This window comes from Entelurus aequoreus, linkage group LG10 (assembly GCF_033978785.1).
Source record: "Entelurus aequoreus isolate RoL-2023_Sb linkage group LG10, RoL_Eaeq_v1.1, whole genome shotgun sequence".
Taxonomy (NCBI): Eukaryota; Metazoa; Chordata; class Actinopteri; order Syngnathiformes; family Syngnathidae; genus Entelurus; species Entelurus aequoreus.
Window position 1 is genome coordinate 6,819,542 of NC_084740.1, and position 20,881 is coordinate 6,840,422.

Here is a 20,881-nt window from a genome sequence, read left to right on the forward strand (position 1 = left end):
ATAAACAAAACAAGTATCCACAATCAATTAGTAAACATAAAGGGAACAAAGCACCTCATGTGGAATGATTGGGAAAAAAAAGTCGTGAATAATAATATTTTGTTGAGAAGAAAACTGCCTGGTCAAAACGCAACCAGGTGACAACTTATAATTCCAGTAATTGTTGACTGGCTGTGCGCTCGCTCTGTCTCACTTTTATTCTCTGAAAAGGAAAAAAACATTAATTTGGTTTTGAATGTGACTGTTAGTCACCTCAGACCCCAAGCAATATCAGAGCGTATTGTATTATTGTTGCAAAAAATCACTCGGGGCTTGTAACAATAACGTTTTGAATTAACACATGATTGAATTTATGAAGTCAACATTTCATCAAATTCAAGGTGCTTTGTGAAGCTGAAGTTTTCTACATTTTGGACATATGTTTGTATGCAATAAATATATAAATAATACAATATATACACTACCGTTCAAAAGTTTGCGGTCACATTAAAATGTCCTTATTTTTCAATGAAGATAACTTTAAACTAGTCTTAACTTTAAAGAAATACACTCTATACATTGCTAATGTGGTAAATGACTATTCTAGCTGCAAATGTGTGGTTTTTGGTGCAATATCTACATAGGTGTATAGAGGCCCATTTCCAGCAATTATCACTCCAGTGTTCTAATGGTACAATGTGTTTGCTCATTGGCTCAGAAGGCTAATTGATGATTAGAAAACCCTTGTGCAATCATGTTCACACACCTGAAAACAGTTTAGCTCGTTACAGAAGCTACAAAACTGACTTTCCTTTGAGCAGATTGAGTTTCTGGAGCATCACATTTGCGTGGTCAATTAAACGCTCAAAATGGGCAGAAAAAGAGAACTTTCATCTGAAACTCGACAGTCTATTCTTGTTCTTAGAAATTAAGGCTATTCCACAAAATTGTTTGGGTGACCCCAAACTTTTGAACGGTAGTGTACATATAAAAATCCAGCAGCTCTGCAGATAAAAACCCAACTATTGTATTCATCCTATTTAATGTTGACATTGGTTAGCCTATCCCTCACAATGTTTTTATCTCCCCTATCAGTTCGTTTTAGGGTGCTGAGCAACAACCACCTTCAAATCCGCGGCATAAAAAAGACGGACGAGGGCTCGTACATCTGCGAAGGACGCTTGATGGCCCGCGGCGAGATTGATCTACGGGTTATCAAGGTCATCGTGAACGGTTAGGAAACCTTTCTCCACTGTATGACTGACTACCTTTGTGTATTTTGTGTACTTTATGTATTTTGGCGTGACAAGCGTGGATGTTGACGAAGATGACAATGTGCTCATCATCTATGTGCAAACAGTTTCCCACGGCAACAGTGAAGCGTGCATTCTAATGATGTGTGTCTGCTGCTAGTTCTGGGCTCAGGGACCGTGTGTGCCGAAAATAGGGTTCTGCTTTCCAACCTACTTTCTTTGACATGCATCCACTTTATTTATCTTTCTGTTTGTGTGAATCAGTGCTCCCGACTATCAGAGTGTGGCAGTCAGAGGTGAATGCCACTGCAGATGTGGGCCAATCTGCCATGTTGACTTGTGCAGTTGATGGCTATCCTGAACCCATGGTGACCTGGACAAGGTACGTGTAGAAACTTACTACAGGTTTTCAGCTCTATATAAGATGATTTTATATGACTGAATATAAACTAGAGATGTCCGATAATATCGGATTGCCGATATTATCGGCCGATAAATGCTTTAAAATGTGATATCGGAGATTACCGGTATCGGTTTCAAAAAGTAAAATGTATGACTTTTTAAAACGCCGCTGTGTACACGGACGTAGGGAGAAGTACAGAGCGCCAATAAACCTTAAAGGCACTGCCTTTGCGTGCCGGCCCAATCACATAATATCTACGGCTTTTCACACACACAAGTGAATGCAAGGCATACTTGGTCAACAGCCATACAGGTCACACTGAGGGTGGGCGTATAAACAACTTTACCACTGTTACAAATATGCGCCACACGTGAACCCACACCAAACAAGAATGACAAACACATTTCGGGAGAACATCCGCACCGTAACACAACATAAACACAAGACAACAAATACCCAGAACCCCTTGCAGCACTAACTCTTCCGGGACGCTACAATATACACCCCCCCCCCCCCACCCCCCCCCCCCCCCAAAACTTGAGTTGATTTATTTTGGAAAACCTTGTTACATGGTTTAATGCATCCAGCAAAATGAGGCATAATAATGTGTTAATTCCACGACTGTATATATCGGTATCGGTTGATATCGGAATCTGTAATTAAGAGCTGGTCAATATCGGAATATCGGATATCGGCAAAAAAGCCATTATCGGACATCTCTAATATAAACAGATATAAATGTGATAAACTCGGATATACAGTCGCGATCAAAAGTTGACATACACTTGTAAAGAACATAATGTCATGGCTGTCTTGAGTTGCCAATAATTTGTACAACTCTTATTTTTTTGTGATAGAGTGATTGGAGCACATACTTGTTGCTCACAAAAAACATTCATGAATAAATGATAAATGATAAACGGGTTGTACTTGTATAGCGCTTTTCTACCTTCAAGGTACTCAAAGCGCTTTGACAGTATTTCCACATTCACCCATTCACACACACATTCACACACTGATGGCGGGAGCTGCCATGCAAGGCGCTAACCAGCAGCCATCAGGAGCAAGGGTGAAGTGTCTTGCCCAAGGACACAACGGACGTGACTAGTTTGAAGTTTGCTTCTTTTATGAATTTATTATGGGTCTACTGAACATGTGAGCAAATGTGCTGGGTCAAAAGTATACATACAGCAATGTTAATATTTGCTTACATGTCCCTTGGCAAGTTTCACTGCAATAAGGCGCTTTTGGTAGCCATCCACAAGCTTCTGCTTGAATTTTTGACCACTCCTCTTGACAAAATTGTTGGTTTTCTGACATGGACTTGTTTCTTCAGCATTGTCCACACGTTTAAGTCAGGACTTTGGGAAGGTCATTCTAAAACCGTAATTCTAGCCTGATTTAGCCATTCCTTTACCACTTTTGACGTGTGTTTGGGGTCATTGTCCTGTTGGAACACCCAACTGCGCCCAAGACCCAACCTCCGGGCTGATGATTTTAGCTTGTCCTGAAGAATTTGGAGGTAATCCTCCTTTTGCATTGACCCATTTACTCTCTGTAAAGCACCAGCTCCATTGGCAGCAAAACAGGCCCAAAGCATAATACGACTACCACCATGCTTGACGGTGGGCGTGGTGTTCCTGGGATTAAAGGTCTCACCTTTTCTCCTCCAAACATATTGCTGGTTATTGTGGCCAAATTTTTGTTTCATCTGACATCACATGGACAAAGATAAGACCTTCTGGAGGAAAGTTCTGTGGTCACATGAAAAAAAATTGAGCTGTTTGGCCAAAATACCCAGCAATAGGAGAAAAGGTGAGGACTTTAGTCCCAGGAACACCATTCCTACTGTCAAGCATGGTGGTGGTAGTATTATCCTTTGGGCCTTTTTTGCTGACAATGGAACTGGTGCTTTACAGAGAGTAAATGGGACAATGAAAAAGGAGGTTTACCTCCTAACTCTTCAGGACAACCTAAAATCATCAGCACGGAGGTTGGGTCTTGGGCGCAGTTGGGTGTTCCAACAGGACAATGACCCCAAACACACGTCAAAAGTGGTAAAGGAATGGCTAAATCAGGCTAGAATTACGGTTTTAGAATGACCTTCCCAAAGTCCTGACTTAAACGTGTGGACAATGCTGAAGAAACAAGTCTATGTCAGAAAACCAACAATTTTGTCAAGAGGAGTGGTCAAAAATTCAAGCAGAAGCTTGTGGATGGCTACCAAAAGCGCCTTATTGCAGTGAAACTTGCCAAGGGACATGTAAGCAAATATTAACATTGCTGTATGTATACTTTTGACCCAGCACATTTGCTAACATTTTCAGTAGACCCATAATAAATTCATAATAGAATCAAACTTCATGAATGTTTTTTGTGACCAACAAGTATGTGCTCCAATCACTCTATCACAAACAAATAAGAGTGGTAGAAATGATTGGAAACTCAAGACAGCCATGACATTATGTTCTTTACAAGTGTATGTCAACTTTTTATCCCGACTGTAAATGTGAGTGTCTCTCAGTTCTTGAAGAATAAAAACTATGTAATGACTATACAAACAAGGACTGATAGTGGTAGAAAATTTGTATTTAACTCCTGTCGCCACTAAACTAATGCCATGTGTTAATCAACTATATTAGACACGCTAACCGTTAATTCATTGCAATGGGATACTTCAGGGCATGATAGCAAAAGGTGCATTTAAAGAGTGAAACCTGAAGATTGCCCTCGTCAAAAGCTACAGTGTTCCATGCGACACTGATAGGCTCCTGCTTTGTTAGGCAGGTTTTGTTTATCCTTGTGTTTCCATGGTAGCGATCTCCTTCGACTGTGACTTTTAGGTAACAAAATCTTACTGGCTTTTGTTTGTAGTAATTTAGATTAATTAAATCTTTGTTAAACATGAAATAATTCATATCTTCCAGATAGTTTTTGTCACGTGTTTTCCCCAAACGTAGCAATTGACTTCACATCATGGCAGTGATGGGCAAGCTACGTTTGTACTTGGAAAATGTAGTAAGGTAAGCTACAAGTTACTCTCAATTGTATTTAGCTAAGCTACAGTGGAAGCTATCTCCAGAGAATTGGAGCAAGCAATACTACAAGCCACACGACCAAAGTAGTTTGCTACATCAAAGCTACATATACCGTATTTTTCGGACTATAAGTCGCAGTTTGGCCGGGGGTGCGACTTATGTGTGAAATTATTAACACATTACCTTAAAATATCAAATAATATTGTTTAGCTCATTCACGTAAGAGACTAGACGTATAAGATTTCATGGGATTTAGCGATTAAGAGTGACAGATTGTTTGGTAAACGTATAGCATGTTCTATATGTTATAGTTATTTGAATGACTCTTACCATAATATGTTACGTTAACATACCAGGCACGTTCTCAGTTGGTTATTTATGCCTCATATAACGTACACTTATTCAGCCTGTTGTTCACTATTCTTTATTTATTTGAAATTGCCTTTCAAATGTCTGTTCTTGGTGTTGGGTTTTTATCAAATACATTTCCCCAAAAAATGCGACTTATATATGTTTTTTTCCTTCTTTATTATGCATTTTCGGCCAGTGCGACTTATATTCCGGAGCGATTTATAATCCAAAAAGTACGGTAAATTTGTATTGGACGTCTAGATGTTGAGAGCAGTTCTGATTTTGGTTTACAGAGTAACAACTAAAAACTAAGGTTTCGGTCATTCCATCCATCCATTTTTTACCGCTTGTCCTTTTTGGGGTTTCAGGGGTTTTGGGCATTGTGTTCTCTAAGTGCATACATTTATCTAAATATGGCCAAGGACACACATTTTTTTGGGTTTCCTGGACGACGTATTCATCACGAAAGGAAAGATCTAATCTGTGGGAGAGAATCCCTCTGCCGTTTTTAAGTACCGTATTTCCTTGAATTGGCGCAGGGAATATAGTATTCGCACGTCTAGAATTACTGCCGGGTCAAACTCGTTTCTCAAAATATTGATAGGAACCAAGAATAAAAGTACAGGCGAATAGAAACCGCTAATGTTAGCCAGTTACAAATGTCATTATAACGTAGAAGTTACATTCCTCAGTCAATAAGTTAAAGGCCTACTGAAAGCCACTACTACCAACCACGCAGTCTGATAGTTTATATATCAATGATAAAATCTTAACATTGCAACACATGCCAATACGGCCGCGTTAACTTATAAAGTGCAATTTTAAATTTCCCGCGAAATATCTGCTGAAAACGTCTTGGTATGATGACGCTGCGGATGTGACGTCACGAGTTAGACAGGACATTTTAGTCCAGCACCGCGGCCAGCTTAAAGTCGTCAGTTTTCATCGCAAAATTCCACAGTATTCTGGACATCTGTGTTGGCGAATCTGTTGCAATTTGTTCATTGCATTATGGAGAAAGAAGCTGAGCAGGCAAAGAAGAAAGTTGTCGGTGCGAAGCGGAGTATTTTGCGAGGGAAGTCAGCAACACAACACAGCCGGTGTTTCATTGTTTACATTCCCGAAAGATGCAGTCAAGATCGAAGAACTCGGACAACAGAGACTCTTACCAGGAGGACTTTGACTTCGATACACAGACGCCTGTAGAGAACTGGGACAACACAGACTTTTACCAGGATTACTTTGATTTGGATACGCAGACGTGGTACCGTGAGTACGCAGCTGCGCTTCCAAACATTTGATCGCTTGCCCGTACGTGCGTGTCACGTACATAACTTTGGGTAAATATATAAGCTTTATGAACCTTGGGTTAGGTGAACGGTCCTTTGGGCTGAGTGAGTGTGTGTGTTGTGCAGGTGTTTGAATTGTATTGGCGGGTTATATGGACGGGAGCTAGGAGCTAGCATAACAAACACCTGGGTATTTGTTATGCGGGATTAATTTGTGGCATATTAAATATAAGCCTGGTTGTGTTGTGGCTAATAGAGTCTTGTGCTTATTTACTTTTGTAGTCATTCCCAGCTGAATATCAGGTCCCACCCGCCTCTCACAGCATCTTCCCTATCTGAATCGCTTCCACTCCCCAATAGTCCTTCACTTGCACTTTCTTCATCCACAAATCTTTCATTCTCGCTCAAATTAATGGGGAAATCGTCGCTTTCTCGGTCCGAATCGCTCTCACTTCTGGCCGCCATCACTGTAAACAATAGGGAACTTTGCGGAAATGTTCAACTGACTACGTCACGCTACTTCCGGTAGGGGCAAGGCTTTTTTTTATCAGATACCAAAAGTTGCGATCTTTATCGTCGTCGTTCTCTACTAAATCCTTTCAGCAAAAATATGGCAATATCGCGAAATGATCAAGTATAACACATAGAATACATCTGCTATCCCCGTTTAAATAAAAAAAAATTCATTTCAGTAGGCCTTTAAAGGACAACATTGTAAAAATGCCCTTGCACAAATAAGGGCCCTTCTCTCCAATACATGCAAGTTGAGAAAGCAGGGGAACATTCAGGGCACTAGGAGCAGCAAAAATAAAATCCATTTGATTATCGATTACGATTTCTTGGTTAAAAAAACTGACAAAAAAATTAGGTTTGCGAGATACAGACAATATAGTTTACATAAACTATCATTATATTGTGATAACGCAGGTTGACACATTCTAGCTGTGTCTGCAAATTTGACAGCTACAAGCAATGCCGCATTCAAGCTGGCGACCAACTTCCCTCCGCAGTGCAAAGCCACTTCCAAATCAGCAATCATTGCTTCCATGGCGGCAAATAAACTATCTTTTACAAGTTTCTTCACTGGAGGACGAGGAATAGCTAAACATGTAGGAGGATAAGCAAGCCAGAGCTCTTGAAAGTGTCACGTGGTGTTGGTGACGAACCCCAAGATGCAGAGAAGGCAGGCTTGGTGCAGGAAAACATGATTTAAAGACCATAAAATAAGGCAAAACACAAACCAGTAGTGATGGGTCCGGCATGCGTCAAGCTCATAGAGCGAAACCCTGTGTCGGTGCGCGTACCGCTTTTAGAAAGTCACGTGACCGATCATGAGCTGTTTTGGTCACGTGACCGATACGCGAACTGTGACCAGTTCCACTCCCGCCTCCTCTGTGCCCTGTGAGCAACGTTCCCTCTAAAGTGCGCGCCTGCGCAATTGCGCACTGCTCAAGCGTCCTCTGCGCACAGCAAATATATGCCGCGCACCAAATCAAACCCATCTGAATTATAAACAAAACAAACACATTTATTCTGTGTAATTTTGCAATGCAACTCTGAGTGACAGTGGCAACAAGCGGCCTTAATGGTGTTCGTCAACACCGTTCAATTATTGTAACGTCTATCGAGATGCTTCGAGGACAGGAATTATATCGATCACTTTATTGAGCAAAACTGTTTATATTCGGCCATAAACACACCAAAAACATTAGTAAAAAACTCCTATCTCGAAAAACTAGTCATTTTCTGCTGTACAAACCAGGCCAAAACCAACTTGTCATCTGTCACCAACATGCATACCACTAAACCACTGGTGCGTTTATGGCCACACAAAAAGTCGGACAACTCAAACACCACACAAAGTTACACTATGACTCCTCAGTCATACGTGTGCTTATTCTACTGTCATTTATTATTAATGGTAATTTAATTATATTAATCATGGAATGCTGTTACTAGAGAATACAGGAATGCACACTTCATCCTATGCTTACATTTCATTGTGCAACATGAGGATGTTTAAGGGGAACTAAATGTGATCTCTGAAAGGGGTACAAATGATTTCCAAAGCAGGACCCCCACCCAGACATATTGTACAATACTAATCCATAGCTTATGAAAAACAAGATTCCTTTATTTTCATTACAAGTGGGCCAAATCACTAATATTCCAAAATAGTCTCATGAAAATGACTCCTCTCATTTGAATATTATAAAAGATTGGTTTGAGACAGGTGTGCTGCTGGTATTGCTACGTTTGATGTTGCTCACATGTGCTCCACTGAATGCTCAGGGAGTTTTTTGTGTTTGCTCAGACACATGAACAATTACAGGGAACATTGCCTGTGAGCGGGTCTTTTCTACAGCCGGAGAAATAATAACTAAGAGAAATCATCTAAAATTGAATACGTTGGAAAAACTGGGTTTTTTTAAAATAAAAATGTGTAAAAAAAAGAAATAAATAAAAATTCCCAGTCCACAAGCATCCTCATTCACAACACCTTCTCTTAGTTTTCCATGTTATGATACATGTTCACATTATTTATTGACTTTATCCAAAAAAGATAAAAATATATTTTCATTAATTAAAGATATGAAATAATCCTAAATGAAATACAATGACTTAGTTTATATTATTGTATATATTAGGTCATAAAATCAGTGTCAGTTGAGTCGGTCCTAGGTTGCCTGTAGGGATTTTTAATGTCCAGCAGATGTCAGTATTTAGTGACACAGTATCGACACAGTATCAATACAGTTTTGCAATGTGTCGAAACGCTTCATGACGCCTCATCAACCCATCACTACAAACCAGGAAACAGGCACTGGCAAACTGGAGACAGGGAACAGGAACCAGCAAACAGGAAAACAAGAAACTAGGAGCTAGGAGACAGCAAACTGTAAATAGCAATTGGGAACTAGCAAATAGGAACAGCTTACTGCAAACAAAGACATGGACAAGTATTAGCGACATCGACAGGTAGTGATGACAATCAATACTCCAGCACTGACTGGAGGTCAAAGCAGGTCTAAATAGCAGCTGGCTGATTGACACCAGGTGTGGCCAGGTGCCTATCAGCCGCAGCTGAGGGGAACAGCGCTCAGGGAGACTAGCAGGAAACTGAACCAAAATAAGAGCGCTTACAGGAAATAAAGACAAGAGGGAAAACCAAAACATAACTAAACTGTCAGTGACAAACCTGACAGAAAGTAAACAAAGGTACTCAAATATGGACAGTAACGATACCAATATTATTGTTTGGTCGATACCACGGTGGTTGCCCTGATATTCATCAAAACATATTTTGTCCTTTTTGTTATGATTTACAAACTTTGTAAATAAGACCCTTAAGGGGAAAAATCAAAGGATTTTAATCAAAGCTTATCAAATCAAATCAAATCAAATCAACTTTATTTATAAAGCACATTTAAAATTTACCACAGGTGTAGCCAAAGTGCTGTACAATGGGCAGGTTAAAAGATAATACGAGTACTGAGCAAACAACACAACACAAACACAACACGATAAAAAAAAAAAAAATAAAAAAAATAAAACATAAAAACAGGTTCACAGCAGGTGTATTATGGGGCGCCATTGCAGGATGGATATCACTCAGTGTTAAAAGCCATGGAATAAAAGTATGTTTTTAAGAGAGATTTAAAAACAGGAGGCTTGTCTAACACTCAGAGGTAGGTCGTTCCAGAGCTTGGGAGCAGCAGCGGCGAACGCTCTGTCACCTCTAAGCTTCAGCCTTGTGTCGGGGACCGTCAGTAGCAGCTGATCGGCTGATCTTAGGGATCGGGTGGGGCAGTAATGCTGAAGGAGGTCGGAGAGATATGTTGGCGCGAGGTTGTTTAGACATTTAAAAACAAATAAAATTATTGTAGGAAGTAATTTTATATATTTTATTGATATCGTTACATTGCCATCGTGTGTTTTTGCCCGATTAGAACTGTGATCGAAAAGCCAATCATTCTATCACCTTGGGAAAATTAAGTATTAGAATCATCTTTGGTATGACCAACACTGCCCCGGTAACTTGGTATTAGATCGATACACACATTTGTAGTTTAACCCAAAGTTAAAGTTAAAGTACCAATGATTGTCACACACACACTAGGTGTGGTGAAATGTGTCCTCTGCATTTGACCCATCCCCTTGTTCACCCCCTGGGAGGTGAGGGGAGCAGTGAGCAGCAGCGGTGGCCACGCCCGGGAATCATTTTTGGTGATTTAACCCCCAATTCCAACCCTTGATGCTGAGTGCCAAGCAGGGAGGTAATGGCTCCCATTTTTATAGTCTTTGGTATGACTCGGCCGGGGTTTGAACTCACAACCTACCGATCTCAGGGCGGACACTCTAACCACTAGGCCACTGAGTAGTGAGTAGGCAAGGCAAGGCAACTTTATTTGTATAGCGCTTTTCATACACAAGGCAGACTCAAAGTGCTTCACAGACAACAAAGTGAAATGAAAGAAAATAAAAGCAAAATTAAAATGCAGACAATAAAAATAAAAACAGTGCAGACGTTAAAAGTTAAAAGATTAAAAGATTTAGCTGAAAGCTAAGGTGAACATAAAAGTCTTCAGTCTAGTTTTAAAAGTAGTGAGAGTTGGGGAGAGTCTGACATCTTCAGGAAGTTTATTCCAGCTATGTGTTGCATAGTGACTGAATGATGATCTCCCTTGATTTGAGTTTACTCTTGGAACCGCTAACAGATTGCTCTCAGAAGATCTTAGTGATCTAGAGGGCGTATATAGTGGGAGCATATCAGTGATATACTTGGGCCCTAGACCATGTAGTGATTTATATGTGAGCAGGAGGATTTTGAAATCTATTCTCTGATGTACAGGGAGCCAATGTAAGGATTTAAGAATTGGTGTAATGTGCTCACATTTTTTGGTCTTTGTTAGAACTCTAGCAGCAGCGTTCTGAACAAGCTGTAGCTGCCTGACAGTTTTTTTGGGAAGACCTGCAAGGAGACCATTACAATAGTCTAGCCTACTGGTAATAAAGGCATGTACAAGTTTTTCTAAGTCTTGAGCTGACATGAGCCCTCTAAGTCTTTTTACATTTTTGAGGTGATAGTAGGCCGATTTTGTTACTGATTTGATGTGACTGTCGAAATGTAAATCAGAATCTAAAATAACCCCAAGATTTCTGGCTTTATTTGAGGTTTTCAGGGACAGTGATTTAAGGTGTTGGATGACTTTAAACCTTTCTTTTTTAGCACCAAAAACAATTATCTCAGTTTTATCTTCATTTAGTTGTAGGAAATTTTGGCACATCCAGTGTTTGACTTGCTCAATGCACTGGCACAGAAGATCTATGGGGCGATAGTCATTTGGTGATAGCGCTACATAGATTTGGGTGTCATCGGCATAGCAATGATGGTCAATGTTATTATTTTGCATGATTTGTCCTAGTGGGAGCATATAGATGTTAAATAAAGTCGGCCCCAAGATTGAACCTTGGGGGACTCCACACGTTACGTTGGTTGGTTCTGATACAAAGTCACCAATGGAAACAAAATAGTTCCTATCTTGTAGATATGACTTGAACCAGCTTAAAACTGTGCCTGAGATCCCCACCCAGTTTTCCAACCTGTCCAAAAGTATTGAGTGGTCGACAGTGTCAAATGCAGCACTGAGGTCCAAAAGCATTAATACTGAAGTTTTGCCAGAGTCTGTGTTTAGACGGATGTCATTTATAACTTTAAGAAGGGCCGTCTCTGTGCTATGAAGAGGTCGAAATCCTGACTGGAAGTTGTTGTGGCAGCCAGTAGAAGCCAAGAAGTGATTTAGTTGTTGGAGGACAACTTTCTCAATTATTTTACTTATGAATGGTAGATTTGAAATTGGTCTGTAGTTGTTGATAACAGAGGCATCTAGGCTCTGCTTTTTTAGAAGAGGTTTAATGACTGCAGTTTTGAAAGCCTTCGGGAAATTGCCCGATTTAATAGAATTATTAACTATTTGCAAGATGTCTGTTGATAGGCAGTCAAAAACATTCTTAAAGAAGTTGGTAGGTAAAACATCAAGGCAGCAGGTGGATGACTTTAGAGCTGTCACCGTTTCCACTAGAGTTTTAGAGTCTATGGCATTAAAGCTTGCCATCATTGCTGTGTTACTTTTGCCTAAATGGGGTGGTGATCCAACTTTTTTACTTGAGATATTGATGGTGCGTCTGATGCCTTCAATTTTATCAGTATAAAAGAATGCAAAGTCATTGCATTTCTGCGTGGAATGGAGTTCGGCTGGTATTTGTGTTGGGGGTTTAGTCAGTCTGTCAACGATTGTGAATAGGGTTTTGGCCTTATTTGTGTTGCTGTTTATGATATTGGAGAAGAATGTTTCTCTAGCACTTTTTAAGACTAAATTGTAGGCCTGGAGGCTCTCTTTATAGATGTCATGGTGAATATGAAGTTTTGTATTCCGCCAGATTCGTTCAGCCTTCCTGCACTCTCTTCTCTGGGCTGTTACAGCAGCAGATTTTCTCCAGGGTGCCTTTTGCTTGCCAGAAATCGTTTTAACTGTAACAGGTGCAATGATATCTATGATATTCACAATTTTGGAATTAAAGTTGCTTACAAGATCATCAGCATGACATGGGTTTAGAGGTGGTAGTGAGGAGATGGCGTTTTTAAAGAGGACATTAGCATGTTCATTTATGTACCGCTTTTTGACATTCTTTGATTCTGTTTGTGTGTCCGGAATTACAGAAATATTAAAGAAAACACAGAAATGATCAGACAATGAAGGATCAATCACAAGAACATCAGAAACATTGAGACCTTTTGTGATAATCAGGTCCAGGGTGTGTCCCTTATAATGTGTAGCCTCTTTCACATGTTGAGACAGTTCAAATGTGTCTAAAATAGTAAAAAGTTCTTTTGCGCCCTTGTCATTTAAATCGTCAATATGAAAATTAAAATCACCAGTTATAACCAGGCAGTCAAAGTCAGTGGAGATGCTAGACAATAGTTCAGTAAAATCATCAAAAAAATTTGCAGAATATTTAGGTGGCCTGTAGATAATTAACAAGAGAATTTTGGGAGAGCATTTCAACACAGCACACAGGTATTCAAATGATGTAAACTCACCGAGTGACATCTGTTTCCCCTGAAACATGTTTTTAAATATAGCAGCAACCCCTCCACCTCTTTTCCCCGATCTACATATATCAATGAAGTTATAGTTGGGGGGTGCTGTCTCGATCAGAATGCTTGCACTGTTATTTTGTTCCAGCCATGTTTCAGTTAAAAACATAAAGTCAAGTTTAGAAGTGCTAATAAAATCATTGACTAAAAATGATTTGCTATTCAGAGACCTGACATTGAGCAGACCCATCCTGATGGTGTTATTGACAGGCTTCGATGTTGGCTTTGATTTGGAGATAATAGGAATGAGATTGTTTAGGTTAGCAGGGTGGCTAAGTTTCCCAATGTTTACTCTCTTGGTAGTCACAACAGGGATGTAGAAGGTGCCATGATTTGATGTAGGCAACCTTGGGCCCAGCTGATAATGTGGTCTACTGCTGAACCCTTTTCTGTATCAGAAATATTCAGGACTGCTGTCAGGGCGAGGCGGGGTTTGCCGTAAGGGGGAGGGGGAGTGAGCAGCGTCAGAGCTGGGACGAACTACTGAAGGTGGACGTTGAGGGCGTGTAAGGGGTTGGCGTGAGAAAGGTGAAGTATGGCTGGGGGGTTGTGGAGCACGCCTTCGTGGAGGGGGTGGTGGAGGTGAGCGATGATCTAGGGGGGTAAAAATCTGAGTAGGGTGGGGCGTGAGTGGGGGTAGCTCCCGGAACTCCAAGGGGGAGAAGGGGGGAGAAAGGTCTACTTGAGGGAGGGAGAAAGATGGAGACGTGGATGGCTTGGGGGATGTGGGGGAGGGATCTTCACATGCATTCAGAATGGAGGGAGGGGCGGTAGAGGAGGATAGACACCTCTCCTCTTTGCTCTGGTGTATCTCATGGTCGACGTTCTCCTTTTGCAGTGGCGGTCCTCCTTCGACGTTCCTGATAGGCTGTGTTGTGTCTTCCTTCCTCGGTGGCTCCTCTTGTCTCTTGTCCTTGGCAGTGATGATAGATGCAAGATGCAGGAAGTGAAACATGTTGTTCATGAATAGCTTTACTCCCATCTTATTCAGGCAAAGTCCGTCTGCCTTAAAAAGATGCCTGCGGTCCCAGAAAAAGCTAAAATTGTCAATAAAATGCATTGAACGAGCAAGAAGTGCACTTGATAGCCACTCATTCAGCGAGTAAAGTCTACTGAATCTCTCAGCTCCTCTCCTGATTGGGGGTAGAGGACCACTGATAAAAACGTCAGCATTCACAGCGCTGACTGTTTCAAAGAGTTTATTGAAGTGCTCTTTCAGCTCTCTTGATTGTTGTTTTACAATGTCATTAAAACCAATGTGCAGGATGATATTTTTCACATTTGGGTGTGCAGCGACAATTTCCAGGATTCTTTTTTCCATGTCAGATACCATATCCTTCGGAAAGCAGAGTACTTTGGTGTTATTATTGCTTTTCATATCTTTTACAGAAAAGTCCCCCACAATCAGATTTTCAGGAGCTCTCGTTAGCTTTCTCTGTGGTGTAAAGTTAGCAGGTCTTACCCTTCTGCGTGGTGATGGTGGGTTATTCAGGCAATCAGAGGGGGATCCATTGTCCATCAACAGTGGGGCAAACCTGTTCTTTAGTTGGACACTTGCTTGCTGGGGAGGTTTATTGGTAGTTCTCCTCTTCTCAGCTGTCCGCTGCTGTGTCCTACGTGGCAGTGGAGTTGATGACGCAGTATGCCTGGCTGAAGATGGTAGCGCAGGCCAGCCGGACTAAGAGTAGTAAACTAATGTAAAGTATCCAAACAACAAAAGAGTAAGTGCTTAGTAGATTCTAACAGAGTTATAGATATAAACATGGTACAACAGAAAATAACGGGACATTAACAGTAATAATTGTGTTGAGAAAATAATAAAACTGGAAATGACAAAATATGTTACCGCATATGTCGACATCCAATTTAGAAGCCTTTGTAACCCGTTTTGAAATGGTTTTATTACCATTTACATAACAAATAACATATCATGATATATAGCATTATCACAGATATATATTGCCATATAGATTTTAGGCCATATCACCTATTCCCAGCAAAAAAAAAAAACAGATATTTGCAACAAAATAAGCTAATACAAATGCTAAATAAGCATTGTACTCATCTGCATTTGACCCATCACTCTTGATCACCCCTTGGGAGGTGAGGGGAGCAGTGAGCAGCAGCGGTGGCTGCGCCCGGGAATCATTTTGGTGATTTAACCCCCAATTCTAACCCTTGATGCTGAGTGCCAAGCAGGGAGGTAATGGCTCCCATTTTTATAGTCTTTGGTATGACTCGGCCGGGGTTTTTAACTCACAACCTACCGATCTCAGGGCGGACACTCTATGTGTGTGACAATCATTGGCACTTTAACTTTAATTTAAAGACAAATAATGTTGTCTTTATACATAATTTGTATGAGCATTTCAGCTTTTTCGCTGTATTTTTCAAATAAAATGTTTAGATTTTATTTTTACTATGTGTTATACAGGTCCATAATAACTATATATCACAAATGGCCCGTGGGCCACACATCTGTGGTTTGCACAATACACCAGGAGGGCAAAGTGTTCGTAGCACTTATAGAAGTTATAAAGGTTGAGTAGCTTTTGGAGGTTTTCTGTGTGTTGGTACTTGCAGAGTAACAGAAGTCCTCGTGATAGAGCAGAACTGGAAGTGTAGACGAGAGGAGATATGAGCTAGTTGTAAAGAAAGAGTTCCTTTGTTATTGAAACAAGCCACAAAAATAACATTTGGCACACTTTGCACAGGGTTTTATTCACGCTCTGTGGACTTATGGAGATGGCTCTCCTTTCACACGGCAAATACCTTTAGTGGCCACTTGAATGAATGCATGACTCAAGACTTTCAACTAACTAAATGTGGGATGTAAATAATAATGGAAGTATAATTGTTTGTATATAGCAGGGGTGTAACGGTACGTGTATTTATATTGAACCGTTTCGGTACTGGGGTTCCGCTTCTGTGCGGAGGTGCTATCCTAGCGACCGGGCTAGGATAGTTGTCCTCTTTTCACCGGACATGTCCTCTTTTGCAGGGCTGTCCGGGCTGAGTTTCTTAAATGCCTCAAATGTCCGGCATTTTGAGTTATGGTTGCGTGTATTAACAATGTACATTCAGGGCTAAGAAGGGGTTAAAAACAAAACAAATTGTGCTTGCAGCAGCATTGGTGAGGGAGGGACAGAGACAGAGAGAGTTATGATAAACGCGCATACGTCGCCAGGCTCTGCTTTTTATCCATAGATTTATCACATTTAATTTTTTATTATCTATAGCAGGGGTGTCAAAAGTGTGCCCCGGAGGCCATTTGCGGCCCACAGCTAATGTTTTAAAGGCCCACGGCACATTCTAAAAATACTATTAAAATAAACAAAAACATAACAAAAGTGAAATAAAAAAGCTTAAAGGTGAAATGTAATTTAGAAAAAGTTGCAATGTTGACTAATAAAACAAAGCTGTTTTTCTGTCATTGCTCAAAACATAATATTGAATCAAAATCAATGTTATTATGAATTATTGACCTATCCAAGGTTCCCATAACTTCACATCAAATAATCCACTAAGAAAAATATTTTTGGTGGAAGATTTTGCAAATTTGGTAAATAAATAACCAAAACATTTATATTTTGTTGTTTTCTTACTGTACCGAACCGTGACCTCTAAACCGATCTCCGTACCGAACCGATATTTTTGTGTACCGTTACACCCCTAGTATATACCGTATTTTTCGGAGTATAAGTCGCACCTGCCGAAAATGCATAATAAAGAAGGAAATAAACATATATAAGTCGCACTGGAGTATGAGTCACATTTTCTGGGGACATTTATTTGATAAAAGCCAACACCAAGAATAGACATTTGAAAGGCAATTTAAAATAAATAAAGAATAGTGAACAACAGGCTGAATAAGTGTACGTTATATGAGGCATAAATAACCAACTGAGAACGTGGCTGGTATGTTAACGTAACATATTATGGTAAGAGTCATTCAAATAACTGTAACATATAGAACATGCTATACGTTTACCAAACAATCTGTCACTCCTAATCGCTAAATCCCATGAAATCTTATACGTCTAGTCTCTTACGTGAATGAGATAAATCATATTTTTGATATTTTACGCTAATGTGTTAATCATTTCACACATAAGTCGCTCCTGAGTATAAGTCGCACTCCCGGCCAAACTATGAAAAAAAACTGTGACTTATAGTCCGAAAAAGACAGTAGTATATATAGGGATGATACTCGAAACCGGTTTTCCCGGTTGTTTGATAAGAAAAGAACCGAGTCCTCGGACTCGAATCCCTTTTTGAGAACCGGTACCCGTTATCGAGACCACTATAGTAAAGGAAAAGAGTTGATTCTTTATTCGAATCCCGTCCCGACCAGAAATGCTCCGTGGGACATCACAAGAAATGACGTCATGTAGCTCAGTCATTAGGCGCAGATAGCGAAAGCAGGAAAACAATGGACGGGAAAAAGCGCTCCAAGGTGTAATAAAGTTCAAAACAAAAGCTATAGTCCATCGAATAACTTTACTGAGAGATTTTAGCGACCAACCGGAAACATAGCAACCAGGCTAGCAATGCACCTCCTTTACGGCAGCTGTCGCAACGTTCTTAAAACAACCGCAGCACATACATATATATACAACATATCTCCCTTTTTTAACTTTTGTTTTTCTTTCCTTGTAAACAAAACAAAATCACACTGTAGATGTGTTGTCTGTCTAATTATAAATAATGCAGACGAGGCGTGTTGGCTGAGTTCTTGACGTTTACTTTCACAGCGTGGCAACATGCAACAACACTTTTCGGGGCTACCGCGCATGCTCGTAACTCCCGTTGCATGCTGGGTAGTGTAGTTGTTATATTCTCTAGCTCATAACATTTTTCCCCCATAAAGAAATAATGTTAACTCAATAAAGTGTATTTCTTTTTTTAGCTTTAACTTTTCATTTTTTAGCATTGTAACCACATTTGCAAACAACTTTTCTCTTCATAGAATGTTCTTTCAATAAAGAAATAAAGTGCAAAAATGTCAAAGCATCATAACAAACAGTTATGTCAAATAGCAGCAGAAGTGCACTTTTTGGAGAGCTGTATTATTTTCAGTTTTGTGCCCAAGGGACTGATTTCATTTAACACTATATTATTATTTACACACCTATAGTGATCACAGAGACAGGTTGTTTTTGTGTTATTGTATATATTTGTTTCTCTGAAAAATCCCACTTAATATACTTTGGGTAACAACAGTCAATATTTATTTTTTTTATTTTATTTTTTTAGGTGGGTAACAGTCAATATTTATTTATTTATTAGATTTTATTTTTTTATTATATAATAAAAGTGAGCTTTTGGTAAACCAAATATTGTGTGTTTTTTCCATATACAACACCCTATCTGGACTCCATAAGAGAATCGATAAGGAATCGGTTCGATAAGAGGATTCGATAATAGGCTCGAACTCGATAATTCCTTATCAAACATCATCCCTAAGTATATAGTTGGTACAAAGGTTTAACTAACACGTGTACAAGGATATTTCACTTTACTGTGTATATAATTGAACAGTGTTTATGTTGTGTACAAAATGTATTTATAAAATGTTGTGCAAAGGAAATGTTATCATTTTTGGAAGCTCATCTTGTATTTGACATTGTTTATAGGGTCAGGTGCAATAAGTGTTCAACTTCAGCCTAAACCCTTCCGGTCTGCAACATTTTCAATTTATGAATGTTTGTTTATGTACAACTGTTTGTTTATTTTGTTGACCACTGACCGAAGAAATAATAAACTAACTAACAAACTAACTTTTAATGCACACCTCACCTCCCTAAGTACAGAGTAAAAGTCGCAAAATTGGCGCCACAGAACCCTTTTGCTGCGTATTCTCTGGCAAATGAGGCATGAAGCATATCGACAATACATCCACACACTTTATTATAACTTCTTTATGAGCCAGGGTGAACCTGGACGCCCCAAAACCGCATTTATCCATAGCCACAAATAAATGTATAAATGGGAAACACTGACGTGTTTGTGCGTGTGCGTGTGTGTGTGTGTGTGTGTGTGTGTGTGTGTGTGTGTGTGTGTGTGTGTGTGTGTGTGTGTGTGTGTGTGTGTGTGTGTTCTGGCAATGCTTACTTAATGGGGACATCGCTCTGTTTACACAGTCACCTTTAGGGGACCTCTGACGGTACGAAATCTTTTTAAATGATAGTCAGATCCATTCTATATCCTTCTATATATGGTAGTTGGAGTTGCAGACAACTTCATTACTGCTAAATAGCAGTTTTCAGTCATGTCACAGAAGATGCAGGATTTGCTTTAAGTGGTGAAACTTCCTATAAGAGGACAGCTGTAGTGCTGTATTCTGACCATCATGTCATATTTACTTTGAACTTTTTATTTATTTATTTTTAAATTTTTTTTTTAAATGGTCCTCAGTAGTCACGTACAAATTTGTGTGAATTATGCAAAGTTATTTAAATGTGGTCCCCATGTTACTTCATCAATCCAGAGATTTAAAGACGTGTATGAGCTAACTGGGCAGTGGACATTTCACCTCATTTTTGTTATGCCTCCACAACCTGTAGAAAGGGTGGTCCCCACAAGTCATGATCAAAAACTTGGTCCCCATTCCAAATGATAACCAGTGAAGGCAAAACTGAAGGCAAACCTAGGCTGTTTTAAGATTATAAGACACTGCTTAACTCTCAGCTGTGCTTTTACTTTTATGAATTCAATGATTCTGTCACACATATCTTATGGCTTAACTACATGGTCCCAGGCACACCAGTCATCAATCAAGACCATTGAGTGTCTTTATAACCGCGCCTTGAAAGTCCTAGACAAGAAGAGTATACCATATCATCATTGCCACATTTTAACCAAATACAATATTTTAAGTTTTACCAATTTTATTTTGTTACACACAGTCAAACTGGTTTTTAAATGCTTGGATAACTCTGCTCCCCAATTGCTCTGCAAGGCAATTACAAGACTGCAAAGTGGTACCAGATCTACCACCCGAGCAGTGTCAAAAGGCAACTGTTGTGTTCCATTCCGTAGAACATCTTTTGCCCAGACTGCCTTTTCAATAAAAGGACCGCAACTATGGAACTCTTTACCGGACACTTTGAAAAGTATACCTGCACTTGTCACTTTCAAAAAACAAACACAATTATGGCCAGTTGAGCAACAATCGCGTTCCCATGTTTAGTTTTTACTAATTTTTACTAATTGGTTTTTATCTAGTCTGCACTTTGTCTGTGTTATTATTATTATTATTGGCTTTTATCTAGTTTGCACTTTGTCTGTGTTATTATTATTATTATTGGCTTTTATCTAGTTTGCACTTTGTCTGTGTTATTATTATTATTATTGGCTTTTATCTAGTTTGCACTTTGTCTGTGTTATTATTATTATTATTGGCTTTT

General features: G+C 39.7%; 1 protein-coding gene across 6 annotated transcripts in view; it reads left to right on the forward strand.

The window, feature by feature from the left end:
* ncam1b (neural cell adhesion molecule 1b) overlaps positions 1-20,881 on the forward strand; it is a 286,896-nt gene that overhangs the window by 119,880 nt on the left and 146,135 nt on the right. For all 6 annotated transcript variants that reach the window (XM_062059916.1, XM_062059911.1, XM_062059914.1 and 3 more), the window contains exons 5-6: positions 1,075-1,212; positions 1,497-1,614. In XM_062059916.1, the coding sequence (XP_061915900.1) occupies positions 1,075-1,212; positions 1,497-1,614 (256 nt within the window). The remainder of the gene's footprint in view (positions 1-1,074; positions 1,213-1,496; positions 1,615-20,881) is intronic.